This window comes from Mycena indigotica (genome assembly GCF_014461135.1).
Source record: "Mycena indigotica strain 171206Taipei chromosome Unknown Mind.scaff0007, whole genome shotgun sequence".
NCBI classification, from domain to species: Eukaryota; Fungi; Basidiomycota; class Agaricomycetes; order Agaricales; family Mycenaceae; genus Mycena; species Mycena indigotica.
Genome location: NW_023503006.1, coordinates 3,131,593 through 3,159,014, shown reverse-complemented (window position 1 = coordinate 3,159,014; position 27,422 = coordinate 3,131,593). Strand labels below are relative to the sequence as shown.

At 50.5% G+C, this 27,422-nt stretch overlaps 9 protein-coding genes across 9 annotated transcripts; 2 read left to right on the top strand and 7 right to left on the bottom strand.

The window, feature by feature from the left end:
- Positions 1 to 3,963: 3,963 nt before the first annotated feature.
- Positions 3,964 to 6,827, bottom strand: MIND_00876200 (uncharacterized protein; the record flags this gene model as incomplete). The annotated part of the gene is made up of 6 exons (XM_037365421.1): positions 3,964 to 4,497; positions 4,545 to 5,251; positions 5,302 to 5,504; positions 5,552 to 6,370; positions 6,416 to 6,760; positions 6,811 to 6,827. The coding sequence occupies 6 exons, from the start codon at positions 6,825 to 6,827 to the stop codon at positions 3,964 to 3,966; spliced, it is 2,625 nt and encodes an 874-aa protein (XP_037218663.1).
- A 651-nt stretch (positions 6,828 to 7,478) lies between these two features.
- Positions 7,479 to 10,203, bottom strand: MIND_00876100 (uncharacterized protein; the record flags this gene model as incomplete). Its single annotated transcript, XM_037365420.1, has 6 exons — positions 7,479 to 7,739; positions 7,791 to 8,500; positions 8,554 to 8,759; positions 8,805 to 9,554; positions 9,598 to 9,898; positions 9,948 to 10,203. 6 exons carry the CDS (start codon positions 10,201 to 10,203, stop codon positions 7,479 to 7,481), a joined length of 2,484 nt encoding a protein of 827 aa, XP_037218662.1.
- A 363-nt stretch (positions 10,204 to 10,566) lies between these two features.
- MIND_00876000 (uncharacterized protein) lies at positions 10,567 to 13,713 on the bottom strand (the record flags this gene model as incomplete). Its single annotated transcript, XM_037365419.1, has 7 exons — positions 13,662 to 13,713; positions 13,410 to 13,604; positions 13,069 to 13,363; positions 12,489 to 13,019; positions 12,201 to 12,437; positions 11,242 to 12,151; positions 10,567 to 11,193 (listed from the first exon to the last, which is right to left on the bottom strand). The coding sequence occupies exons 1-7, from the start codon at positions 13,678 to 13,680 to the stop codon at positions 10,567 to 10,569; spliced, it is 2,814 nt and encodes a 937-aa protein (XP_037218661.1). The 5' UTR covers positions 13,681 to 13,713.
- Positions 13,714 to 14,287: 574 nt separating this feature from the next.
- MIND_00875900 (uncharacterized protein) lies at positions 14,288 to 15,023 on the bottom strand (the record flags this gene model as incomplete). Its single annotated transcript, XM_037365418.1, has 2 exons — positions 14,538 to 15,023; positions 14,288 to 14,473 (listed from the first exon to the last, which is right to left on the bottom strand). The coding sequence occupies exons 1-2, from the start codon at positions 14,871 to 14,873 to the stop codon at positions 14,288 to 14,290; spliced, it is 522 nt and encodes a 173-aa protein (XP_037218660.1). The 5' UTR covers positions 14,874 to 15,023.
- A 132-nt stretch (positions 15,024 to 15,155) lies between these two features.
- On the bottom strand, positions 15,156 to 16,967 carry MIND_00875800 (uncharacterized protein; the record flags this gene model as incomplete). The annotated part of the gene is made up of 11 exons (XM_037365417.1): positions 16,702 to 16,967; positions 16,644 to 16,656; positions 16,497 to 16,597; positions 16,310 to 16,454; positions 16,183 to 16,260; positions 16,017 to 16,128; positions 15,916 to 15,976; positions 15,717 to 15,869; positions 15,591 to 15,668; positions 15,534 to 15,545; positions 15,156 to 15,480 (listed from the first exon to the last, which is right to left on the bottom strand). The coding sequence occupies exons 1-11, from the start codon at positions 16,761 to 16,763 to the stop codon at positions 15,156 to 15,158; spliced, it is 1,140 nt and encodes a 379-aa protein (XP_037218659.1). The 5' UTR covers positions 16,764 to 16,967.
- Positions 16,968 to 17,342: 375 nt separating this feature from the next.
- MIND_00875700 (UBA domain-containing protein 7) lies at positions 17,343 to 19,960 on the top strand (the record flags this gene model as incomplete). Its single annotated transcript, XM_037365416.1, has 2 exons — positions 17,343 to 18,152; positions 18,197 to 19,960. The coding sequence occupies 2 exons, from the start codon at positions 17,343 to 17,345 to the stop codon at positions 19,958 to 19,960; spliced, it is 2,574 nt and encodes an 857-aa protein (XP_037218658.1).
- Positions 19,961 to 20,109: 149 nt separating this feature from the next.
- On the top strand, positions 20,110 to 20,531 carry MIND_00875600 (Hsp10-like protein; the record flags this gene model as incomplete). The annotated part of the gene is made up of 3 exons (XM_037365415.1): positions 20,110 to 20,196; positions 20,244 to 20,429; positions 20,481 to 20,531. The coding sequence occupies 3 exons, from the start codon at positions 20,110 to 20,112 to the stop codon at positions 20,529 to 20,531; spliced, it is 324 nt and encodes a 107-aa protein (XP_037218657.1).
- Positions 20,532 to 20,724: 193 nt separating this feature from the next.
- On the bottom strand, positions 20,725 to 21,403 carry MIND_00875500 (Succinate dehydrogenase [ubiquinone] cytochrome b small subunit; the record flags this gene model as incomplete). Its single annotated transcript, XM_037365414.1, has 4 exons — positions 21,265 to 21,403; positions 20,993 to 21,195; positions 20,813 to 20,945; positions 20,725 to 20,762 (listed from the first exon to the last, which is right to left on the bottom strand). The coding sequence occupies exons 1-4, from the start codon at positions 21,386 to 21,388 to the stop codon at positions 20,725 to 20,727; spliced, it is 498 nt and encodes a 165-aa protein (XP_037218656.1). The 5' UTR covers positions 21,389 to 21,403.
- Positions 21,404 to 21,522: 119 nt separating this feature from the next.
- MIND_00875400 (uncharacterized protein) lies at positions 21,523 to 25,301 on the bottom strand (the record flags this gene model as incomplete). The annotated part of the gene is made up of 6 exons (XM_037365413.1): positions 21,523 to 22,164; positions 22,217 to 22,989; positions 23,043 to 23,236; positions 23,292 to 24,437; positions 24,487 to 24,865; positions 24,917 to 25,301. 6 exons carry the CDS (start codon positions 25,299 to 25,301, stop codon positions 21,523 to 21,525), a joined length of 3,519 nt encoding a protein of 1,172 aa, XP_037218655.1.
- Between the last annotated feature and the right edge of the window lie 2,121 nt (positions 25,302 to 27,422).

Genomic DNA, 27,422 nt, shown 5'->3' with positions numbered 1-27,422 from the left:
TCGCTGATCAGCTTTGATGATTCGCGGATCAAAGTCAGATTGTTTCGGAAGCTGAGGGAAAAGATTCAAGCACTCGAAAAGGCTGTTGTACAGATTCTGCCGTTGTTCTCTGTTGTCGACGACATTCAGCTCTTTGCAAGTGAACTCCCTCATGCGTTCCGTTTGGAAACCAGGTCAGAGACTGATCCACCTACACAATATACAAAATATGGCCCGGAATCACATCGATCCTTGCTTCGACAGCTATTCATAGCCTTAATCCCATTTATACAGAATGGATCGGGAAGTTTGGGCGTCGGAACACCTATAGAGCTTCGTGAGGTAGAAGAAGCAATGCACTCATCAGTACGTCAAGGCGAAAGGGTGACCACCAAGGTGCAGACCGGAGTGTTTGACCCTGGGAAGTCCACGGAGACCAACCTCGAGTATAAAGCCTACATCCGCCAGTATCTGCCGCCGAAGTTTCTTGAAAGCCCGTCTGGGCGGCTTCTCCTGTATCGAATTACAAGATGGTTGTTCGGCCGGTAAGTAATATAAAATGGGCAGTTATACTTAATGTTAATATGCAGTCAGATATCGCCTCACAGCAGATTTCATCACCTTCCTTCTACGGCTTGGCTTGCAGAACCCTCATACAGCACTTGATGACTGGATATCATATCATACCGGCGGGTTTAAACCAACGGATGGTTTGATGCTAAGACGGCTTGTCACTAACCCAAGTGCAGTGCAGATGATAGAGAATGGCCACCGTCTGCTAGCTGGTGCCGATTCAAATGTCGAGAACTCTCAAGCCTCCAACTCCTCCGATATAACCCCAGATATCAGACCACAAAATGCACTTCATGAAGAGCTGCCACTCCACAAACTACGTGTGGGTAAGTCAACATCTTGCCAGTAGTATGATCATCATCAATTAATCCCAACATCCCTAGGTGGTTTTATGCCAGCAGCAGCTCAAGCTGTGTTTGATTCTTTCTTGCGTCGAAATATCCGCGGAATCACTGCTGGTGCGCAACTGCATGCAGTCGAGGCTGGGTTTGCAAAATTGCACCAAACCATCAATGACACTCATATCAGCGAGCCTATTCTTGTCCTCGCTGGAATGCATCGGATGGAAACAGAACAAGATGGGTATGGCGCGAATGAGCATACTCTGACGAGACACATTGTCACAAATGTCGGCGATAATTCTACCCACCACAATGGATTTGAAGATTTATCGGCATTTATTATTGCTGAAATCTTTGCCAAGTCAACACCACTGGATTTGATATTCAAGCCGCGAGCAGGTGCTCCAGTCCCCAATTGGTTTCGACGAGAAGCCCGTCTTGTTGTGCTAGCACACGAGTTTGAGGACAAACCAACTATATACGATGTTAACCTACCCGCCAGAGAGGGTCCATCCGGCCAGTTTGGTCGCGCTTGCGAGGGACCCAGTGATGTGCTCAAGTTCCTTAAATTGCAGGATCGGTTAAGGCCTGCCATCTGCTTCCCCGATAAACGGATGGGACCCGACATTCTTTGCTTTCTCGAGCTCCAAGCGACCGAAGATGAAGAAGCATGCATAATTTTGCTGATGGTCCAATGCAAATTCCATAGCTCGGCCGAGACACGAGCACTCAATGATGCACCAAAAGGGGTGGGAGGAATGGTCAGAGCAGCAGCACGGTCTATACTACCTGATGAATGTTGGGTTACTGAGGTGAGTCTTCATTGTCCTAGCCTGACTGAAAAACAAAACTTGACCAGAAGGGCGTAAAGTATCAGTTCCAGGGCAAAGACCTCTGTGACTTGGCTAAGGAAGCGTTTCTCAAGATACCGAATGGATTGTCAGAGCAGAGCCGCTACCCCATCATGCGAGTCGTTGTCATGTGGCCTCCATCATGTACTCTGGAAGAAGCCGCCGCGGAAAATCCTTCACGGAAAAAGCCACTCGCACAATGGGAAGATGACCATCTATTGGTTACTTTCAATTGGGATGAAGTCGGCAAGGAAAGACCATATGTGCAGGAACACATTGAACATAGGGAGAGGCTCTACATTGCGCGACAAGAAGAAAGGAGGGAAAATAGAACTATCCCAAGACCACTGAGCACTGACACAAGACACTCATCGATGAGTGTGGATAGATGGTCTTATACACCTATGAGCATGACACCGCTCAAGAGGCGGCGCTCTGTGGAATCAGATAATGAAAGTACGAGCGACTCGGAAATGCGGGCACCGACCCGACCAAGGTTTTCCGAGACCAGCATGGAAGGAAACACAGGCAGGCAAAGAACGAGTCAGATGGATGTGTCTCCGAGTCCTAGGCACACCAGAGCCAAATCGAATAAAAAAAAATGATTTGTCGGTACTACATCAGCCGAGCTAGAACCTTACTAAAAATAGCTACGCAGGTTTTTCTTAGTCGGAGGCAACATCACGGTAATGGCTTGGTAGCTCCGCTACTTTCAGGCGAGGGGATTGGATTGGATTTTTACACGGCACGGTCCGACTTGCGAACGCCGGTTTCCAGGGATTATCCCGGTGTACAAAGGCTGCGTAGATAGAAATACACCATTGTCCCTGGGCCCTCTTTGGCTTCTGACAAATCGAAAGAGAAGCATTGGCAATTAACCGATGCCTAGACTGGAACATCCGCAACGATTTGAGCTTCATTATGTAACAGAACCACTTTTCATCAAGTCCGACTACATGTTCTCTGTGTTTCGCGCAACACATCGTCGATATTTGATTGGAGGTATGGGTACATCGTTGATGGAAAGCATGTCGAAAGTATCCATTCCCCCATGCGTAGATACGTGCGGGGTAAGTTTCATCTGGAGCCAACGAGCTCTGTGCTCAGGTACGAGTGGGTGGAGACTTTTGCCAGTAAAATCGGGAAAGCAAGTAGCGTTGCTAGCAAGATGGGGCCCAAGTATCGTTGCCAAGATCAAATTTTGCTCGCCGATGATGATTGTGGCGTCGTGGAGGCTTTTACCACAATGCCTCTGTATTGCTGGCTGCCAGTCATGATTACGGAGTCTCGTACGGCCAACCCCGAATGTGGAGTAAAATCCCCAGTTTGAACACAACCCTTCGAAGCACAGACGGGCTTTGCCGGTACCAGGAGAGTTGACGAAGGATCTGTGGGTGCAAGTCAGTGAGAATAACTTCGATCCGGCAATAAAGAAGCTTATGATCTGACTTGTCGCAAAGAGAGAATAAACACTGAGGTTGCCCACGTAGAACGGTATGTTGCTTGAGTCTTCCGTACAGAATGATGCCCCAGTCGTTTGTGTTTCAAAAATTGAGAGACTGAATATGGCGAATATCGTGTCGCTATATATCGGACTGGATAGCTTGCTCTGCCACATCCAGGGCTTGAAGAGGAAACGAAACTAGAATTGGTCAATGTTTGTGACAATGTTTGTGTTGACAATAACCTGTCTAGCGCACCAGAACCTATCACTTGAGAAGTTGTGTAAGAATCCCGCTTGAGAACGGGGAGAGGTGCGTGTGTGGTTGACACTTCACTGCAAACAAATTCTGACAACGACTGCTTGTACACAGGACGTTCAGCTTTGACGGGTCGAGAGGACTGGCAGTGCATCCTCGATGGAATTGATGGGGAAAGAGTTTGGAGTTCTCATTGCGTCTTCCGCTCTGGTCCACTTGGAGGGTAGAATAATGTTGTTTGCAACAAGCCGGCTTGGACCCGCTGGGCTGTTGATATTATAATGTGGCTCCACTCGGTCGCTTCGAGTGCTTACCGAGTAGAGAATTAGCCCTAGATCCTGCCGAGTATGCCCTCAAAACGTTGCAACGGTGTCGATGGGCATAGTATCATTGTGAAAGTTTAGTGAAACAGGTGGATGATGACATCAGCATGATCCACGGTCATCACGCAGTTTTCCACTTCCATATTTTTCGAAGGCAAGTACAATGAGCGGTTACATATAGTGTGAATAGACGATTTCAGCGCCTACGGACCGACCTCTGCTGGGTTTGACGCGACTTCGACAACTGTGACTGTTTTCGTGGCTTCCGAGAAGGTGCAGGTTGGCGATGAGCGGGGACAGCATTCAGTGGATCGTATTCCTCATAAACGTCCTCCGAGCCCAAATCCCACGAGTAATGTGGTTCGGCCACTCTCAACCAGACATAGTCTCCACCAGACGCGTGGATCAACATCAATCTGCGCTCCTTGGCGTGTTCGCGATTGTCATGCATCGCCCCCTCATCCCAACGCGACTTCCTCTTGGTGCCAGCAATTGCTCCGTTGACCATTGCTTCGAAAAAGTCCTCCTGCATGACTTGATCTTTCTTGCGACGAAGAGCGCGAAAACTGAGGTTGGCAGCGTCCCGACAGCGCTTATCGATGCAGTTACGCAGGTCAACCTCAACGGGGAACGCTGTCACCGCGCGAAGGAGGCACGGTCGTTGTTTGAGTCCGGGCAAAGAACGAAGAGAATCGATAGCACGTTTAATGGAGTCATTATCAACTCCTTCCTATAGCCACATGAGCCGGGGATTGAAGCTAGTAGAACGACACATACCTCACGAAACACACTGTCGATATCTAGATGCGAAACCAGTGGTCTCAGACCGTCGTCACTCATGGGCTCGTCCATTGCCAGCGCACGAACAGCGAGCCAGATAAACGAGCCATCCGCTAACCGGATTGCACACAGCAAGTCCAAGTTTGGCGACGAGGGTATGCAAAACGCAGTACCGTAGCTGTGCTTAATCCATTGAATGGTCTCCGCAAGGGTGTTCGTCGTTGTTGCAAGTGGCAGCAGAGACCTGAACGCACCAGGGTTAACGATTGAGTGCTGGATTGCTCCTTCATCGTTTGCATAGAAACGAACTAGTTGTCCTTTTTGACGGGCCCATCCCGGAGTGGAGTGCGGAAATTTGAAAACATCGGTCAACATTCGGGGGCATCCAAATACTTGAGAGAGATAGAAGGCGAGACAATGGGCAATACCCAGCCGGGTTCTCGGAGGGTTGTTTTGCAAGGCTATTATGAAAGTCGATGGTTGATCGTTGGGAGCTCCTCTATGTGGCTGGTGAGGAAATGGGAAAAGCACACGAGCGGCGAGTACTAATATCATTGGTTCGTCGAAGACAATTTCCGACAGATGCGCGTCAACGAAACGAGCGTGTGCTCTGGAAACTAGTGAAGTATACACTGAAGTGAATGTTTTAGCTTGTTGAGTTGCCATAAAGCTGTAGAGTATAGCCCGCGTCAAATCTTGGTCGTCTAACAACGAGGTGTCAACTAATGACGATATAGTGGGGAACTTGACATACCGGGGGAGAGCATCTCAAAGGAGGGCGTTCCAAAGCTGAAGTTCCGATTTTTAGGGTCACGGTGTCCCTCTTCATAACACACTTGCACTGCATCCAAGGGCTCAAGACCTGTCCCTGCTTGGACATACTGTGATAAAGTTGTATGCGGGAATTGAAGACCATGGTGGAGTAGAATGTTAAGGAATTTGGCAGTGATTCTATGGCTGCCAGGTTTTTAAGCATATGATATTGGGCCACATCCACTACATACCGTCCTCGACACCAGCGCCAGAGACGAGCGACAAGAAACTGGCCCGAGGAAGAGTCTCGAAGCGCTGGCGGTAGAAACTTCCTGATGTATTGCTCATGGGCGTCTGGGTCATCGAACGAGCCGGTATCTGATGTCCACTCAAAGTCTGCGCCAACTTCACCGTCAAAGATCGAGGGGGGAATTTTGACACCGGCGCAAATAAAAGTGCAGGCACCATGGGTCAACGTTTGCCAAGCTCGAATAAGCTCCCACAGCAAAGGTTTGCCGTCTCCAGAGACGAATCGTTTTTCGTCGACACCAATTTGGGCTTCATCAATGACAACGAAAATCGGACTGATGCCAATGACATGTTGAATCTTGAGAAGAACGCCGTTGATGTTCATTTGGAGATTGGCAACGTCCTTTTCATCTTCCCCCAGGGCATTTCCTAACTTGGTGAATTCATCATGGAGTGCCAGACCAAAGACGTTCGGTGCGAGCTGCATCTCAAGCCAACGCATCTTCACGTTGTGCTTACTGGTGAGCGAGGCGCCATCAATGCTGACGAGCGATTCGAGGAATAGCTGAAAGACAAGCAGTCGAGAGAGGAGAATGGATCCCAGTTCATTCTGAGCGGTAAGAGAGTTCTCCGCCAAAGCCGCATCATTAATGACTGGATGAAGTTGATGTTTCTCGGCCAAATATTTCAGTTTTTCTTGCATGTCGTAACTCCCGAGACCACCAGCGTCGACACCAAGGGTGAAGTAAAGACCCCAATGGGAAGTAAGACCCTCGTAGCACAGTCTCGTTTTGCCTGTGCCCGAAGCGTTCACGAGAAACCTGAAGGATATATCAGTTTAAGCGACTGCATGAGAGCTGTCGCACTTGTTTTTGGAGGAGAAGAGTCTCGAGACTCGACCACCAAGCAATTCATCACGTTGGAACTCGCCAAGGTCGTGTAAGATGATCTCGAAGTTAACGTCCATGTAAGACGATTTTCGTAGCTGAAGGGCCTTAAGATGGTTTTGAACATCAGAATCTTGGTAGATTGGATGGGAATACAGGAGACGCCTGGGTGTCGGCACCCAGGCGGATAACAGCGAATCACCATAATCCATTGCTCCTATCTTCGTTCGGAGATCTTGCAATAGTTCTTGAGCTTTGGGGGATACCATTGTTTGTAGAGGCGTTGGTGACGTCGTGGAGGCCCAGTGGAGCCCTTCGGTACGCCTGGAGTTGTTTAGTGGCAGAGAACAAGAAATGAAACAAGCACGAGTCACCCGTTGTGGACGTACATAGGGCTTGTGGGTGTGGTCGCATTGTGATGATCTAAATCATGAAGGTATCTTCATTGCTGCGCTGGAGGTGGAAGTACCACACTGGTGGGCGGATAAGCTCCAGTGGTAAAGTCGAGGCAGACGAAAAGAGCAGGATCGAGATGACCGTTATGAGCAAATTGGTCATGACCTGCACAACGATTTGATCGAAAAGCGACCGAAATTTCTGCAAGTACTAGAGACACAAATTCCTATTCGACAACCACTACATATACTGGAGATTTTGACCTGGCTCATATCAAGTCTGGCCTGCCCTCCTCCGCTTTGACATCGTTCGAGGCGCCCTTGCTGTTGCAACAGTGATAGATTTTGGACCATTTCCAACTGCGCTCTTTCCCTTGCCCCTGGACGCTGCAGTCTTCGTATTCGAAGCCTGCGACCGTGGTTTCCGTCTTCGAGGTTTGCTCTGAGTCGGTGGTGGTGTAGCAGGACGCGACGGTTCCTGTAGGTCATCCTCCCAGAGCTCTTCTGAGCGTACATCCCACGAGAAGTGGGGCTCATACCCAACAACACTATAGTCCGAATAATCATCATCATCTGAATCGTTTCGTGGACGCCTGATTTGATCCAGGACAACTTTGGCCCGTTTACGATGAATATGCATTGACCCCTCATCCCACCTCGACTTTAGCGATGACACCGTTGACAATGGCACCAAAGAACTCTTCTTGCATTACTTGATGCTCTTGCCGCCTCAACTTCGTAAGACTTAACTTGACAACGTCGCGAGAACGCTTATCCACACTGGTTCGAAGGTCTACTTCGACGGGAAAGCTGGATATTGCGCGAAGAACACATGGTCGTTGTCGAACACCAGGAAATGATCGCAACCCATCTGCAGCACGCCTTGACGCCAACGCATCCGCAGAAGTCTAAAGAGGTTAAATGTCGGAAAGTTCACCATTGATGTGTGGTGCACATACCTCCACGAAAAGGCTGTCGATATCCAACAGCGAGATAGCGGGCCTGAGGTCGCAATCCATGACTGGCTCATCCGTCGCGAAAACACGGACAGCGACCCAGATGAATGATTTGTCAGCAAGTCGAAGTGCGTAGAGTAAGTCGATGTTTGGTGACGAAGGTATACAAAATGTGGTACCGTATTCGTGGTTGATCCATCGGGTAGTTTCGTCTAGTGTTGTTGTTGTGGTAGCAAGTGGCGTCAATGACTCGTAGGCCTCGGGGAGAACCACCTCGTGATGCAGATTGCTCTTCTCGTCCAAAAATAATCGAACAAGTTGGCCTGTTTGACGGGCCCATGCAGGAACAACATGCGGGAAGCTGAAAGTATCAGGGAGCGACCGCGGCTCACTAAATATTTGCGTCAGGTAGAAAGCGAGGCAATAAGCTAGACTCTGTCTTGTTCGAGGAGGATTAAGGCGGAGACTGCCGATGAAAGTGGAGGGATAACGATGTGGTTGACCACGCTCCGAGCGCACAGGGAAAGGAAAAAGTTGGCGAGCAGCATCGACCAGAAAAAGGGGCTCGTTGAATATAATTTGCGAGAGGCTAGCGTCTTGAAAACGCACATAGCCTTCAGTGACGAGACCCAGGTGCTCGCCAGTGTTGAAATGATGGCATTGGCGAGTAGCCATATATTTATAGAGGATACCGACGATGAGATCTTTGTGGTCTATCGAGGAATAATTAGTAATCAAGTCGAAACGAAAGACCTTGGAACAGAACCTGGGGAGATCTCGGAAAAATCGAATGTTTTGTATTTCGGAAACACCCAGAGAAAGTCTTGGGCCAAGGCCTCTTCATAGACGACCTTGACTGCATCCAGCGGCTTAAGCCCGGTACTCTTCCTGATGAAGTGGGTAAGGCAGGCATGTGGGCAGCCTAGACCTTCGAAGAGCAGGATCGAAATAAACGTGTCGGTTATACGATATCTGTTGGCATTAAGACATGGGAAAAGTTTTGGGATTGTTCCACACCTGCCTCGACACCATCGCCACAGTCGGGCCACAAGAAATCGACCCGAAGGCGAGTCCCGGAGCATGGGCGGCAGGAACTGTCGGATGTAGGCCTCATGCGTGTCTGGATCATCGAAGCCACCTGTTTCCGTGGTTTGATGGAATCCTAGGTCCCGAGCGAGAGTAGATTGTGGTACTGGTGTGCCGGCGCAAAGAAATGTAAAAGAACCCTGGGTTAAAGCTTTCCAGGAGAGAACGATGTCTTGGAGCAGTGGCTTCTCCTCCCGTATGTCAAATACTGTCGCTAGCTGAGCATCATCTAGCACTATGAAAAGTGCAGCATCGATGCCAATGGCGTTCCGTACTTTGCGAAGCGCATCAGCAATGTGAACCTTGATATTGCTTCCGTCATTTTGAAGTAAGCTGCTTGCTAGTGAAGCATAAATATCTGCTTCAAAGTACGGGGCGAGTTGAATTTCAAGCCATCGGATTTTGTGTCTATCGGTCAGAGTTTCACTTGCGTCAATGGCTTCGAGAAATGATTGGAAGGCGAGTAACCGGGTCAGCAATACCACATGGAAAGGACGGAGTCTGATATTTTCGTCGATTTCCGGGTCAAAAGCATCATAATATGCTCGGAAAGCAAGCTGGAGGTCGGTGCTCCCGAGCCTGCTATCGTTGACTTCGAATGTGAAGTAGAACCCCCAATTGGAGCAGAGGCCTTCGTAACACAACCGTGTCTTTCCTGTACCTGGTGCATTGAGAAGCAACCTATCCAGTCAGCAACAGTGCGACAATCGAGCTATAGACCAACTTGTCTGTCGGAGAAAAGGTGCGCTCAAGCCTTACGCTGAGTACGGGATCTCGAATGAATCTTCCAAGATCATGTAGAATGATCCGAAAGTCGGAGCTTCCTTCAGAAAATTTGCGCAAATGGAGTGTGTCGAAATGGTGTTGGAACCTGGCGTCGTCTTGGAGAATAGGGCCAGAATACATGTCTGGGTTGGGTATCCACCGTGGAAAGAGATCGTCATTTTGAGCAGCTTCGTGAATATACGCTCGCATCCCATGCAACCTAGACTTGGCGGCTGCAGACACCAGCGATGGAAACAGTGCTAAGTGGTGGACATGAGCAACATTTAAGAGTGGGAGGGATCAACACACGAGAATCAGTAACCCTTGAATAATCTTGTTTAGTGTCGGTATGAACGGTCTTGAGCAACTCGAATAGGCCTGGTCGTTGGGTGAGCAGCTGTCTACATGCGCCGTCGGACACCAAATTTTCGTCGACTGGTAACATCGCGTGTAAAAATGCTAGAGAGAGCAAGGTGGATAGAATCGGCACGGCATCGTCAATGGAGACAACAGGGGACAGCCCGAGGATAGCCAGCCGTTGGTTCATGTCGGGAGGGTTGCACATTGTCTGGCTGTGACGCGTGGATGATAAGGCTGTTCGCCTGCTGTGGGTCCATACGTTATTACGAGTAGACCTTTCTTGTTCTCGAAAAACAACAATCGATGGGAAGCCCCAAAACCATTATGGCGCGTGTCCACGTTGTAGACATACTTTTGCCCAAACAATAGCAGCAGCGACTGCCAATGAAGCCTGTAGTGGAGGCATGAACGTTCCAAAGAAAATGAGTTGATTCGGGTTATGTAAGCCACCGTGCACCAAAAAGTAGTGTAGACTGTAATAACTGTCGCTCGGGATGAAATTGTACAGTCAGCTAGGAACGAAGGAATAGTAAATACGGCCGAAACTCGAGCTCAAATGGTTTCGTGGCTAATGATAATAACGCTTTCGCTTGCGGGTTGCGCTTGCAGATTCGGCTTCAGAGATTGCTGCTAGCTTTCTCTTCTGTTGCGACTTGGGGTTGGGTGGTGATGGTGGTGATTTACTAGCTCCGAGCCGAGGGGATGTCGAAGGCGAATCAGAATCGGTATCGGTGTCGGTGTCGGGATCGGAGTCAAAATCAAAACTGGATTCAGACTCTTCGGACAGCTCCTCCCCTGCCATGTCCCACCATACCTGCGGGTCAGGCTCGCGGCTAAGTACATAATCCCTCTTCGACGCATATATCAAGTCCATCTCTAGCATTTTTGACCGCTTCCGGTTCTCATGCAGCGACCCATTGTCCCATTGCGACTTGCGCTTGGTACCAGCAATCGCTCCGTTGATGATGGCGTCGAAAAAGTCCTCTTGCATAACCTGGTGCTTGCTGCGTCTGAGCGCGCGGAAACTGACGTTGGCACAATCGCGACGGCGCTTGTCGACGCAGTTACTCAAGTCGATTTCGTTGGGGAATGCTGTGAAAGCGCGAAGAAAAACAGGCCGTTGTTTCTTGACTCCAGGTAAAGAACGAAGAGCATTGATCGCTTGGCGGACGGATGTAGAGTCAACAACATCCTCCTGAAACGGCATTAACTTGAGGATATTTGGGGAAAAAATGTCCCATACCTCAAGGAATACATTGTCAATATCGAGAAGCGACACCATTGGTTTTAGGATTTCGTCAGTCACATGTTCATCGGCTGCAAGTGTCTTAATAGCAAGCCAAATGAATGACCCATCTTCCAACCGAACTGCACACAGCAAGTCCAAGTTAGGAGACGAAGAGATGCAAAATGTAGTGCCGTATTTATGTTCAATCCATTCGGTTGTTTCTTCTAACGAGCTTGTTTCTGTGGCAAGGGGTAGCAGAGATCTGAATATGTCAGAGTCAACCATCGAGTGCTCGGATTCTCCGGAGTCGTTCAAATGGAAGCGGACGAGCTGTGCGGTTTGGCGAGCCCACACAGGAGTAGAGTGCGGAAAGTCGAGAATCTCGGTGAGCAATTGCTGTCGTCCGAGTACTTGAGAGAGATAGAACGCAAGGCAATGTGCAATGTCCTGCCGGGTCTTGGGAGGATTTAACTGCAAGCTTGATATGAACGTTGATGGCCGATTGTTGGGTCTTCCTTCAATCGGTTGAACGGGCGCTGGGAAGAGCTGGCGAGCAGCGAGGACCAGGATTGAAGGCTCATCGAAAGCAATCTGCGACATATTTGCATCGATGAAACGCCCGTGGCCTTTGTAAACAAGGTCAATGCGTTGAACATCGAACTTATTGGTCTGGTGGGTCCCCATTAAGCGGTACAGAACGGAGAGCACATGATTCTTGTCGTCTGGAGGAAGCGTTTGGAATGTTGGTGTGCCAAAGCTGAACGACCAATGCCTTGGTTGCGGGTGGGCTTCTTCATGGCACACTTGTACTGCATCGAGCGGTCGGAGCCCCGTTCCCGCCTCGATGAACTGAGACAAAGTGGTATGCGGGAATTGAAGCCCATTGGTTAACAGGATAGACAAAAACTTGTCGGTGAACCGATGTCTATTCAAGCGTCAAATATGATGAATGGAATACGATCAGGAATATGCACCGTCCGCGACACCAACGCCACAGGCGAGAACCAAGCAAATGGCCCGACGACGAGTCTCGAAGAGCCGGAGGTAAAAATTTCTCGATATATCGCTCGTGAGCATCAGGGTCGTCAAACTCGCCCGTGTCTGACGTCCACTCAAAGCCGTCACCGATTCCTCCAGCGACGATGGAGGGAGGAATCTTGATGCCGGCGCAGATAAAGGTGCAGGCGCCGCGGGTCAGAAGTTGCCAGCTTCTAATGACTTCCATCAGGAGGGGCTTGTCGCTCCCAAAAGCAAATCCAAACTTGGGATCGAGACCAACTTGAGCTTCATCAATGACGATGAACATGGGGGAATCATGGCCAATGACATGCCGAATTTTGCGCAGTGCATCGTCGATGTCGGACTGGAGGTTGGCCATATCATTGCTATGCTCCTCCAGCGCATTTCCCACTCTGGTAAATACATCTTGGGCCCCAGCTTTGAACTGGGGTGGCGCAAGTTGCAACTCCAACCATCGCAATTTATGCTCCGTATGTATACCGCCGGCATCACTGGATACTATTTCGAGAAATTGTTGAAGGATGAGAAGTCGGCAAAGCAGAAGGACCCCAAACCATCGACTGGCGAGAAGCGTGGTCTGTTCAGGAGGTTGCGAGTCTTCAATGGAATGACGGTTTCTATGGTACTCCAGGAGGCCTTCGAGCTTTGACTGAATGTCATGGCTTCCCAGCCAACCAGAATCAACGTGGAGGGTAAAGTACAAACCCCAATTTGTACACAGTCCTTCGTAACAAAGCCTCGTTTTTCCGGTGCCAGAAGCATTCACAAGAAACCTGATGACTGCGTTAGTTTGTTGTTAAACTAGACAACAACCTTGCTCACTTGTTTCTTGGCGTGAAAAGTCTAGTTACGCGGGCTCGCAATGGTGGATCATGTTCAAACCCGCCCAAATCGTGCAGAATAATGGACATGTCTGTGGTGAATTCCGACGTTTTCCTCAGTCCAAGGGAGGCCAGATGCTTGCGGACGTCGGTATCACTGTAAATGGGACTAGACGCGGATATGCGTGGTTCCCAAGAAGGTAAATGCGACTCCCTGGCAAGGGCGTTCTCGAGTTTCTCACCGGTATCCCTTAAAGCAGCTTGAGCGGCAGCAGAGACGAATGCCGGAAATAAAGCTGAAATCTGGTCAGTATATGGCTGGTGTTTGGCAAGGAAACATACGCGAATCAGTTATCGAGGCGTAATTGGTTTCGTTTTGGCCATGAGCAAGCTTCAGTAGCGAATGGAGCGCAGGTTTTGCTTCAAGCAGCTGCGTACATGACGCGATTAAAGCCAGATCGTCTGGTTGCCGATTCGCTTGCCAGAACTGGATATGGAGCAGTTGGGAAAGAACGACCGCCGCATCTTCGAGAGTGACTACGGGCATTCCCTCGAGTGAGCTTTGGGCATCGGAGATCTGAGCACTGTAGTCACTCTTTCTCGAAGAAGGCATTGGTTGAGTTTGCCTTGTGTGGCCATGACAGACGAGGGAGAAAATAGGTGTGGCTGTGCTGCTTGTGGGTCCAATGCAAGTGCGTACTTAGCTTCAAACAAGTCAAGCCGATGAGTTTATTTCAATAATTCGCTCAACGCGCATGGTCTTATCTCCTTAGCTCCGCTACTACTGGCAAAAACCTCGTTGTCAAATTGCTATTTTTCCGGCATTGTTCTCTACAGGTCTGTCTTCGCACAATAATAAGTCGAGCAGTTGATGTACGGAAAAGCGGAGAAAAGCACAGCAACTTTCATTGAGAAGAGTTATGTACCAACAGAAGGAAAAACTACTCAGCTACAACAAGGGCACGAAACAAAATAAAACAGCGGGGGGCCTAAAGTACTGTCGCAGCTCTGGGGTGGGCATGAGAGACGTAGAAGGGTCGTCAAGGTCATGAGAGGTCGTCAATGTTGTCTGTGAAAGCATGGTGGAAAGCGGGGGAGGGTGGTGGCAGTTAATAAATAGTGCGGAAATCGATGAGGTGATGAATAAGATAGAAACGACGTCGACGATCTGAGAAGCGGGGCCCTCTATGTACCGAGAACGAGCTGCGACGGCAGAAGCGCTATGATTTGAAGGAGCCAGCGGCGCTGGGCGGTCTTGAATGCGACGAGGAAGTGTCGCTTTGCCCTCTTGGCCGGCCGTCTTTCACTGCCGATTTGGACGCTGAGGCAAGCATGGCAAGGTCATCCTGCGAGCCTTGCGCGAAGAAATCGTCTTCTCCTTCATATGGCGACGACCCGGCGTTTATCTGAGAAATTCGAAAAAAAAATATGAAATTCCGAAAATGTGTTAGGGGGTCAAAAAATACGCACCCAGTCGCGGAGAACGTCGCCTATCCTCGACGCTTCCTCTGGAGTAAACTTGCAGGCGGTCCCCTTCTCAGCATGCAACCGCATCAGCTCGCTGAGTGAGCGTTTGCCCGATTCTGTACCCGGTCTCCCCGGTGTAGCATCCGCATCCCCGCTCCCAGCCGGGAACACAACCGAGTTTCGAGGTGTGGTAGTCGCAAGAGGCCGCGATTGAGAGCCCGGAGAAGGCGGTGTTGAGCCATCCATCGAAAGCGAACGGTCCCAGTCCTCTGACTGTGAGCTGTTCGAGTTCAACGACAGTGTTGACAGCGAAAAGTCGGATGCGTCGTCGTTTGTCATTGTTTGCGTGGAGGTGGGAGTAAAAGGAGGAGTAGTGTAAGAGTGGAGTCGTAGGATAGTTGGGTGGGAAAGGACGAAAACGCGCCAGACGCGACTTTTTATGGTGTGGGCAGTGGGTTGTGGCAATGATGTGGCAGGGCCTTCAATGCAGGGATGAGAGAGGAACGGCCCAAGTGGCCACCGACCCAAGCGAATCAAACAATAAAAGGGAGAAAGGCGTTGCGGTCACGTGGTTTAGTCATCCCAATCGCAACCTTGTTTGGTATGACTACACGACAGATCTTACAACGAAAATGGATATTCGCTTAGACTCTTTGGTCCAGGCGACGGCGGAAGCGCAAATTGGATGGGTGCACGACCATGCAGGACCAAGCGCTCAGGCGGTTTGAACGTGGTCAAAGCCAATGCCTGCCCCGCCTCAGTCGCCTCCTCTATCGTACACGGGCGTAGTGACTGGTCGTAGGCGAAATCCGAGGTTATACTAAGGAGCTCTGGTCCGCTACCACCGCGCCCGACTGCGACTTGAACAATGAGTGGCTCGTGATGGTTGCTTCGGCCGGCCTTCCGTAGACTGAGTGTTATCCTCGACATCATTGCTACTGTGATTCTAAGCGGCTGATAAGATGGAGGTTGCACGCGTTCCGGAAAGTGATGACTTACAATTGTTCTGTCCTGTGAATTAGTCAGCTTTGGTCAAGGCACTAATTAGTCACTGACTGGGCGCATATATTCTTGATCCCAGGCGGGGCCCCGACAATCATGAATGTCAAGACAAAAGTTATCGCGAAGATTACACTAACGGGAGAGTTATCGCAATATATAGCCCAGAGGAAGGAAACCCACCTATAATAAAGCACACCATCCTCCAACAGTTTCTTCAGGATGAACCCCGCCTGCTTCTTTCGAATTGAGGGCAGCGTACGGTTGACAGTGAGGGCGAACACAATGCTGTCGTAGAGGAGCGGGTACCACGCCGAAGCACTAGCAGCAGCGCTTCTACGTCGAGTTAGGCAACGAAGGGAGATGGAGGAGGAATAGGTACATTGATGGGTCGAAAATCATGGAGCAGGCATGAACACCAGATGCGGAATTGTGCAGGACAGCTTCCATAAAGTTGAGTCATGAATTGTTCTTGTAGACGACCCACATACGTTCTCCCCGACTGATCAACCACGCGTTGATCCCAGTCTCGATTACGAGTAGCGCCGCTAGGAGACCTGTTATCCATTTTCGAGTTGGGTAGAGTGCGTGGATCCTTTTTGTCCTCAGTATGGTCCTAATCGCTATTCGAAAAGGCACAAAAACTCACCTCAATAACATCATTATTCCGACAACCTCGACAGCAATGGCAACAGTACATCCCTCGTAGCGGATGAAATGTCGACACCTAATGCCATCAATCACTTGAGCAATTCGATTCGAGTTCAAAAACCCACCGTTCGTAGGTCCAACTTGGAGATAAGTAAGCGTAGAGATTGATTACAAAGCCGAGAGGCGTAAAGTAGCGATTCTGTCACTTTCAATTTAGTTGAGTTGGCGTAGAGCGAGAGAAGGAGCGTGCCAGGAGAAATAGATAAATGACTAGAACATATCAGTCGTCAGGCAAGGGGACGAAGATCCAACCTACTTGGTCCTTTCTTTCCTTTCCAAATATAGTCCACCTCGTCCGCAAAAGTGATCATATGGTCCCAGACGAGAATGGTGAAGCTCGCAAATCCAACGAACTATCTGCAATCAGTTTTCTATGATGGTCTCAGCCATGAAACACACATTCGTGCGCATCCTGCATATTTTTAGTGGTATAAGGGCGCAGTCGAAATGCACGCACGTGGCGGAAACATCTTCCATCGGGGTCGGCAGTGACTGGCTCATCATCGACATTGCGCGCATTTCATCCGAGGTCCAGGAGAAGAAAGATACCTGGGAAAGAATAAGGGCAAAGGGAAGTCGGCGGCGCTCATCTTGGCTTGGAGCTCGCTCTTTATATGCATCAAGTGTGGAGCTCTGTGGCTTGCTGGTTGGTTGTTTATGTTTCCCCCCATATCTGTCGGAGGTTAACGAGCGAGTTGTTGGCCACTGTTGGCTTCCATTCGAACACGGGCATTCCGGGTCGGCGATCTTATTTCTTGGGGCGTGGTATCTGGTGACGAAAACTTTGAATTGCAAGACTGCGAAAGTTGGAGCTTGCGGTGTATTTTTGCTGTGCCGTCGACGAAAGAAGGTACACGAAAGCAATGTTTTGCCGCGGCGTGCTGAATGCGGACCAGGTCGACTGCTCTGAAGATGTCAAGAGAGTAATGTTCGAGGATAAATCTGAGTATTATTTTCGTTTTCGTATGGAGCATCTAGTATGGTAGGGTAAGCTGCCAAATGCCTCCGAAATTGGAGCATAGGGTGATTGGTGGGAGGAAGAGAGACATCGCTTGGCACGTGCCGGCCAACCTAATAAGATTCCTCTCAATATCTTTCATGTCAGATTCCTTTGCCGACCTCTGGAACTCGTCGGCACCCACCAAACCCGCCCCACCCCCTCAGAAACTCGGCGCTAGTCCACAAGTCAATTCGTATAACAACAATGCGAGCCGGCGACCTCAGAACGATCTATTCTCAATGCTCTCAGCAGCATCCTCCCCATCCAGCTCTCGTCCCATAACACCCAATACGCGGGCACAACAACAACAAACAGCCAAACCTGTCTCTCATGCTGGAAATGGAGATGCGTTCAGTAGTCTCCTCGGCGGATCATTGAACGGGGGGAACTCACAGGCAAATATGACGATGGCCCAACGAGCCCAGATGCAGCAAGTTAATGCGAAAACCAGCTCACCTGTGCCCTCAACAAGCTCCAACTCGGCATGGGCAGGATTGGATAGTTTGGGGTCATTCGCATCACCACCGCCAGCCGCTGCGAAGTCGGGCTCATCGTCGATGTTAGACGACGATGATTGGGGGTTTATGAACACTCCAGTAACCGCTCCTTCCCCAGCAGTGGCACCCTCCAAGACCAGTTCAAACGATCTACTTTCCGGTGGCGGTTGGAACTCGTCTTCACCCGTTCCGAAAAAGTCGCCTTCCCCGAAACCGACACACAAATCAATGGGCATGTGGGACCACATTGACGACTTCAGCTCCCCACCGACAAAAGCAGCATCAACTCCCCCTACTCGTTATGCATCGCCCTCGACCGACTTTGACTTTGGCGATCGAGAAGATCGCACAGATGACTTTGACCTATTAGGGGACTTGGGCAAGCCGGTTTCTGAGATTTCTTCACAACGGGTGTGTTTATTGTCGTCATCCCCAACTTATTTAACTGTTATTAGCAGTCTACTCCGCCTGCTCCCCGTACCGCGCAGCAACCTCGGCAACAACAACCCAAACAACAGCAACAACAACAGCGTTCACCTTCGCCTCCTCCTCATGTTCTCGGACAACTCATCGAAATGGGGTTCACTATTCCACAGTCGCGCGCTGCCTTGTCGCAAGTTTACAACGACGGACAGTGGGATGTCCAATCTGCGATTGACAGCTTACTCGCGTCAACTGGGGGCGCCGAGGGCAGTTCAAGGAGAGCATCACCCGCTCCGCCGAGTCATCCGTCAAAAAGAAGGCAAGATGACCGTGAACGGGCTGGATCTCCGCGCCAGCCACCCGAGCGGAACACAACACCGACAACAACCAACGACCTCTTGGCGCGTACAACCGAGCTCGGGTTCAGTCTGTTTCGAAATGCAGAGCGGGCCTGGCAACAAGGCAAAGAGCGCGTGCAAAAAGCCTATGAGGAGCGCGTTACTGCTGGGGAGGGCGAAGCAGCGTCTTCTTCTGCTTATAAACCACAAAATGGGCGGCCAAAGTGGATGCAGCAGCAAGAGGTCAGTGATGACGAGGACAAAGATATGAAAGGGAAAAGCAGGAGAAGAGAGGATTCGGATTCCTTATTCAAGGATGAAGATGACGAGGACAGGAAAGATGATGGCTGGGGTGATCAACCCAAACCGCGCAAAGAAACCGTGACAGCCCCACCACCAACTGCGGACTTATTTGGTACGGAAGAGGTCTCCAAACCGGTCCAGCAACAACGATCACGGCCACAAAAGCCTGCACCCAAGAGAACAGCATCATCACGGCCATCTGCTCCACCCGTTCCAACTATCCCTCCTCGAGTACAAGTTCCGCTATCCTCTTCAACTCTCCGAACATCTCGCACACATTCAGCTGGCGCAAATGAGAAGATTAACTTGGGTCAATATGCCGCAGCTTCTGCACTATACACACTCGCAATTGATGCCTTACCTGGTGGGCATGTCTTGTTGGTTCCATTATTAACCAAACGTGCGGAGGCAAGGCTGAAAGAAGGTGACTTCCGTGGCGTCGAGGAAGATTGTGTGAACGTTGAGGGAATTGCGAGCGAAGGCGGGAGGACATTGGGTGTTGAAGGGGTCATCAAGGTTGAGGCTGATGGGGAAATGGTTGACATTGATATTGGCGGGGCCGTATTAGAGGCTTGGAAGAGGCGAGCAGAGGCACTAGAAGGACGAGAACGATGGGCTGACGCTGGGAAAGACTGGGAGCGTGTTGCTGGAGCCTCTTGGGCCGGCACAAAAGACCGTGATGAAGGTGTGAGAGGAGCCGGTAGATGCCGCAAAATGCTGGAGCCAAAACCTGTCGTTGCCGCGCCAAAGCCGAAGCCAAAACCCGCCCCATCGATAACAAAGCCCACTGGGCCACCTCCAGAGGCGGTTGCGAAATATCGTGCTGCTATTCAAGCGCAAGAAGACGAGGATACTGCCAAGTATCAACTGAAAGACACCGTTGACGGGAAGCTGCTTGCATGGAAAGGCGGTAAAGAGACGAATATCAGGGCCCTTCTGGCAAGCCTTGACACTATTCTGTGGCCAGAGCTTGGGCTTCAAACGAGCGGCATGAAAGACCTCGTCACCCCCGGCCAAGTAAAGATACGCTATGTGAAAGCAATCGCCAAACTCCATCCCGACAAACTCAACGCAAGCAACTCTACTCTCGAACAGCGGATGCTGGCTAACGGCGTCTTCGGAGCACTGAACGAGGCATGGAATGCGTTCAAGTAGCTGTACTTGTACCTGCGCATAACAATCTACCTAGACTGTAACCTCGAGGACATAATTTATTCTACGGGCACGTGACTCGTTTTTTTTCTGGGTCAGAACTTTTCGTCACCTCTTTTCTTCACTTCTCCTCCTTCTTGTTCTACAGCATAATGGCCGCCCAAGCGACATTCAAGTCGATCAAGTCCGTCCTCCCACTGTTCGACCGTGTGCTGGTGCAGCGTTTCAAAGCCGAGACGGTAAATACCCACCTTCTCCGCTGAATAAACCTCACACAAACACACAGAAAACCGCTTCTGGCATCTTCCTGCCCGCGTCCGCGACTGCTTCGCCGCTCCCCGAGGCGACCGTCATCGCCGTTGGTCCCGGCGCGCCGAACAAGGAGGGCGTTGTGGTCCCTACAAGCGTTAAAGCCGGTGACCGTGTCCTGCTTCCCGGCTGGGGCGGGAACTCGTTCAAGGTCGGAGACGAGGTGCGTCTTCTTTTTCTTGATGTTTCAAATAGAGTACTGACACAACTGCAGGAATATTTCTTGTTCAAAGACTCTGAGATTCTGGCCAAGATCCAGGAGTAGACGGGGCAGGAGGGCTGTGAGACTTGTGGAGGAGATAGAGCAGGACGCAAAAGCCGCATGCCGTCGGCGCCAAACTAATTCACCATAGCACATTTTGCACGACACAACACAACTTAATGCATCCCCACTCTTATAAATATTCTGCAGCGAGATTGGAACATTGCTTTTACTCAGTCTACATGGTGTGTACAGGCTACGCGTGCCAGACTTTGGAGATGAGTTCCGTCAGGCCTGGAATAAACGTCACTATATGCGGAAGGAATGAGCGAGGGGATGCATACCGATATCATTCGTGTTGAACTGGTAAACACCAAAGAGGACACCAACAGTAGCAGAGCGCAGAGCCCACGTGCCAATACGGCCGAGGACGGGGAATTTGCGTGGGTGTAGGTAGTCCACAAGCATTGCGTCAAACTTGGGAGGATTAATCCAGGTAAGACAAGGAAGCGACGAAAACGCACCCCGATATGACTGTGGACTACAAGACTGACGCCCAGCAGGCCATCGAGAACAGGGTGGACTGACGGGGAAGTAGCGAATGCAGCACCGGTAAGGGGAATCAATGACGCCGAGAGCAACCGCTCGAATGACCAGTGGTGCGAGCCATGCACACGAGACGGAGTGGGGAAGGTGGTGGGGTCGTTTACAGTGCCTTTGTATATCGCTGGAAGAAAAAACAAAAACGGAGGGGGGTTTGATCACTACGAATTGCAAGCAAGATGATTGGACGCACGACCACCGGGGACATAGAGCGCATCAGACGACTGGGTGCTGGCAAAACGAGCGGCTGGAAGAGCGGCTGGCAGACGGCGGGTGAAGGCTCGTTTGGAGGCAGTGGCCAGCAGCGAGGTCGCCATTGCGAGAGCAAAGGAAAGAGCGGGGAATCATGTGATTCGGAAGAACTTGCTCTTTCCGTCCGCCAAAATGACCACGAATCGTTATTAGTCTGCTCATTATATGATTATTAGTCTCAACTGCTCTACAATATTAATCAAGGCCCAAGATCCATTTCAAGATCTTCGTCCTGGTCCATCCTAACATAAGCTCCCAAACCCATATTACTTCGACCAGTATTGAACTCGGTTGGCGTGGACGACGTGTCTTCATCGGAGCTGTCGTGGTCTTGGTTCTGCCTTACTGGTATTCCGCTCGTAACTCTTTGCGTGGTCCTTGCTGGCGTCACCGTCGCATCATTCCTTTCCCCTCCTCCCTGCTTTCGCGGCGACCGACGAGGGGGTTCGAAATCGGCTACAAGTGGCTGTTCTGGACGCGGAGTGGGGGCCTTTCCTTCCCGGCTCTCTACCCTCGCGGCATAGTCATTGAGCCAACCTTCTATAAAATTATCTGGATCATTCTTCGAGAAGAACTCCCAGTTCCATGTACATAACGGGTGGCTGCCAGGGTCGTTGACTTCGTCGGCGTATATTGATAGCCGGTCCAATCCAAGACTGGGCGGGAAAGTCGCCAGGACACGAAGGACAGGGTATTTCCCGCGTTTTAATTGCGTGAATGCGGTTGTTGGCGCTTGCAAAATCGTATCCACGTCGGTTGCTGGATTGGGCAATGATGCAAGTGCGTGTAACACGCGTTGTCGAAGGTCGGGGTACTTTTTCGATCCGAATGGGCCCTTGGACTGTCATAAATTTCAGCTCGAGCGCCTTGTCGGAGTGAATGAGCATACGTACCCCATTCGGCCAAAAGTTGGATGGAGTGACCGTGCGGAGAGCATCAGTCATCGTTTGATTTGCTCCTTCAGGTACACCATTGTTCGTCCCTCTCCTCTCATGATTCTTGCATTGAACAAGCAGCCAGATGAAGGAGTCATTCTCCAGTTTGAGCACACAGATAATATCTGGGCCCATTTGGTTGCTCGGGAAACAGATTGAGGTTTTCAATGGGTCTTGATGTGTCAGCCACTGTACGACATCGTCTGAATCCTTGCAGGTCTTACCCAGATGGCCAGATGGGACTCGTTGGCCAAGCCAATCGACATCGTAGACCGCAGGCAAGGGTGCGTTGTCTTCTTGATGCAAGGTCACCAGTCTTGCCTTGAACTTGGACCACTTTGGCCGGAATCGTGGATGGAATTCCAAAACCTCATCGAGCCGACAAGGCTGAGTAAAGGTGTGTGCCAGCAAGATTGCGATGAGGTTTTCGAATCCGTTGTTGACCGAACCGGTGTAGTTGCCAATAGTGGCATTCATATAGTTCCTGATGAGCTCTCCCGGTTTCGTCTTCGAGGATCGTCTGCCCTTGTTATTAGCGTTCTCCATGCAGGTGATCGCCGCGAGGATGATAAGTGGTTCAGATATTTTGACTTGGTCACCCGCTTCAGTCGTAAATCGGGCAAACCCACTCTGCACAAATTTGGCCACGTCTCCATGTATCGACGTAGTGACACTTGAGCGGGCGAACGACTCGTAAACAGCGGATGTAAACACCTGGCGGAGGTCGTGCTCTGGACAATGATATCAGGACAGGTCAATATGAAGAATTCGAAAACTTGCGCACGTTCATCGATCTTGTGGTAGTGTAGTTCGTCGAAAAGCTTGGGAATGCCTTGATTGAATATCAGGACTTCCACCATTACGTTATCAGACGGAGTGAACCCGGTGTTGTACTTAATCCAGGCATCGAGCTTGCTATGTGGATTTTTAAGGTCGGTCATCAAAAAGTAGGTCAAGAAAGATGCCGTTGTGCGGTAACTTCGCATGGTTTTAGTCAGTCCTACCATTTCCAGCATAAGTAATGCCAACTTACCGGCCGCGTAACCAGCGTGTCATTCGTCCCAAGAAAGTTGCTCCAAACGTATTCTTCTCTTCGAGGATATCGTCTGGGATGTATTTCTTGATATATGCTTCATGCTCCCTAACTGTGTCGGGATCATAAAAGCCACCAGTGTCAATGTTGAGAAAATTGTTCCCTGGCTTGAAGACGGACGACTGGATTTCATCGTCCACAAGCCTCATGTGTGAGCCGGAGCTAGCCAAAACTCCTCCAAACTGAAATTGAGTGTACTTTGCGCTAGCCCTCACGTATTCCCGAAGCACAGATCGAGCCACATATCTGCCAGTTCTGTCATCACGGTGTCGAGCAGAACGAAATGCATTGGGATATAGGTCCGTCGCGATCTGCGCTTCGTCAATCACAATGTACAGTTCGGGGCCCTTTAAGGCTGCGGGGGGGTCTGACTGCGTGTTCGTAGTGGGTTGCTCAGGCTCAGACACCTGCGATGGACAAGGAGAAGCCAGCAACTTGTCGTCGTTTAGCACATCCTTGTCCGACTTCTTTGAATCTAAAGAGGGCTGTCGCAGCACTGCTTTCCGAGGCGGCCCCGGGGATTTTGTCCCATCCAGGGTTGCGCTCATTTCGTAAACGAGGTCAGTGCTGAATTTGAGGCACTTTTCCACATTTAGTCGTGGTATATCATTCCGATTGTGTTCCGGGGAGTTACTGGCAAGTCTGGAGGCAAGGTCATCGAAAACATCGCGAAGTCCACCGCCGCTTAGTCCAAGAAGATGTGGTCGAATCTGCAGCAAAGTCCATAGCCTTTGATCCTTGAAGCTGACGGGCCGATTCAATGTCTGGATGGCAGTGAGGAAAAGCTTCAGAATCAACAGCCGACCCAGCACAAGTTGATGGAAGTATATCCTCGCGAGATATTGGTTGTCGTTGAGTTCTTTCTTGTATTTATCATGCTTGCTCGGAGGCGCGTCATCTTCTGCATCTTCCAGATTCCGGACGAATCTCGGATGGGCTCCAAGGCGGATATCGACGGAGTTGCTGAGATCGATGGAGCCAAGATCATCTGGTTTACTGCGGAAACAGAAGTACAATCCCCAATAGCGACAAAGACCCTCGAGGATGTCACGAGTCTTGCCGGTACCAGACGGTCCAACAAGAAAGCTAGTTGATATCAGTATAAAACAACAGCCAATGAGCGAGGTTAACACACATATGGTTCTTGGGCTCAAAAATCGAGTCAATTCTGTTGATCATTTGCGGATTGTGCAACAAGCTGCCGAAGTTGTGGAGAAGAAGGCTTGGTGCGTTATTCCAGCTAGGTATCTGGAGTGACTGCAGGTGATCAAAATGTGGACTATTCCGTGGCAGAACAGCTGGGTTTGGAGACCATAGTGGCATTGGGCGATTGTCAGACACGAAATCCAGCATATTCGGGAATATTTCGTTTAGCAACGTGATTGCGGCCGGCGGAATGTCATAACCCCAGTCCGCCGCATTGAATCCAGAATGGTCAACCGGCGTCTCTGCCTCCATTGGAATCGGTGACGACGACAACGTTCTGTCCATCATCGGGTATATAATATTTTTAACTGGATAGACTTGAGGTTAGATCTGCGCAAGGTGATTTGGTAAGAACGTGCCTGTCCCGCATAACTCTTCGTATGTGCCGTCCCTCCACGCAAAAGATATCAATCTACCAACCATTTGTGCGTTATGTGGGTCTATTCTCTGGAGAATAGCATTGCATGCATCTGTGGAGTAACACTCGGGGTCGACCTTAGAGACATCGTCATTGGGAAGAGTTGCAAGTTGCTCCAATATGACGGAAATGAATTCAGCTGGACTGCTGGGGTACAGTTCGCGAGCGTCCACAATCTTCTTGACATCATCTGCTACAGTGGCCATGGGATTATAATCGGGCACTTGAACGTCGTCGTTGAGGTCAAGGAATGGTGGAGTTAATGTTGCCATTCGAAAACGGAGGTGTGAGTATCGACGTCGTTTGTTTCCAGGCCTTAAAAGCATCTCGAGAACAAGGGCAAAGCAATTGCAAAGTTTCAAAACAATGATACTTGACGGTCCGTCTCCAAGGACTGTTGTTGTTCAGAGAAAGAAGCAAAGGTGGCGTGTGGCGGCTTTGTGTGGGGTCACCTGTGGTCACGGATTGACAGATTGGCGCCCAGAAGAGCCCAACAGCCCGACAACCTGGGTAGACTTGAAAGTATTTGGATGAAGGGACAAAAACGCGAGTGTAAGTGCATCATGCCACTGCAGTCTGTGCATGTATCTGCTAATGTGCGGGCTCAATATTCATTGTCTACTATCGATTTGACCTTCGTGGGCCGGATCTGAGTCACATTGGAATACAGCGAGGAATTAGCTGGCTAAGTCATCCAACTTTCGCAGGAGGTTCTTGCTGGTTGCACAATGCAGGCGTAGTCTGGAACCATCAACAGCCATCAACGCGTCGCGCACCTGTCATGTGATCATATGTAATCATTTTCAGTTTTTTCTCTCTCTCTCAGATCTAGACTCACAACTCTCTCAGCGCAATTTTCCTCTGACGGTGCTCCGATCATGCCTCCGGGATCGGCACTATGAGGGCCCGCCGCATATGAAAAGCTTACAGACGAGCTGACGATGGCGGCGCCGATTGCCTGATTAGCTAGTCCGCATGGCGAAACCTGGTCCCCTCTTAACTCTGTCCACCATGGCCAACTCAACTCCGCCGGAACTGTGGCTCAAAATCATCGGAGAACTCCCTCGGGATTCCTTGCCTGCTATAGCGGCAACCAATCAGACCTTTGCTGAACTAACACGACCGCTGCTGTTTGCCCACTTCGAATTTCACCCATATGGATTCAACGCGTCGCGACCTCGCGACGACACCGGTAGATTTGCATATTATCTACTTCACGAGCCACAGTCTGCCATTGAGAGGCTGGACGGGTGGACGTCGGCACGTGTTGCGCCTCTAGTCCGCTCCTGCACTGTTCAGCCATGGAATCCATCCAGGGAAACCGACTGTGTTCAAGCGGAGACAGACACTAGCGTGTTTTCGTTGCTGAAGATGTTCTTCGAGCGCATCGCGTGCTTTACCGGCCTCGTCTCCTTCTCCGCTTTGAACACGATACTCAGCAGCGAGGACTTGTCGCGGATATATCACTGCCTACCGCGCCTGACCCGGCTCCATATTTCAACTCGGTATTTGCCACTCCCAACGCCGTTCACGGTTGAATCTAGCTATACGCCGACACTCCACACAGTCAACCTCCAGTTAGCCAGCACCGACCCGGACAGTATACAGTCACTTTTGCCATTCCTCATTCCATCGAGGCTCCGCAATCTCACGATCCAATGCTCCGAGGCCCTCTACCCACTGGCACACAAGCTCCCCATATTCCCCATTGTTCGCCAGCTCACAGTGTTTATTTTGGAGGAAACTTCCCTCGATCTCCCAGTCCTTCTGCCCAAGTTTCCCAACACAATACATCTCGCACTCCTGGGCCGTGTGGATGATGAACATGAAGCACATATTTCAGCAGCATTTCTGACTCTCCTCCGGCTTGGCATGCTGCAGAAGCTTGACTTCGACCTGCCATTTATTTTGGACACAGCAGTCCGTCATACATCGACCACGCAACTGACGTATCTAAGGTGTCTTACCCAACTCAACGCAGCCGACTTCCTCGCACTCGTTAGCAACAACACCCTGCCCTCCCTGTTGTCTCTCTCGATCTGCATGGATGCCATCGAGCCCGCAGCTCTTGGACCAGTCTGGAGATGCTTCCCCGCATTGAGGCATCTCGAACTTGGCCAGCACCGCTATATCTTTGAATGGGAGGAGGATGAAGACGCGTTCCAATCCTCTGTTGTCAGTTCTATCACTACTATTTATCTACCAATCAACTAACTAACCACACTGTTACCTCTCGCAGGCAACTGACTTTCTTGCCGCACTAACCCTCAGTCCTCTACTGCCGCCCACCCTGCGCACACTCTCCTTGTTCTGGCCATTCTTCTCCACGGATGCGACGTTCTACAGGCGTCTCCAGCATCCGCCTGTCGATCTCCCAGCGCTCTGCCACGGTATGGTCACGCGCTATCCCGCCCTCCGCACCGTCGCGCTTGACGGTCGCTCATTCG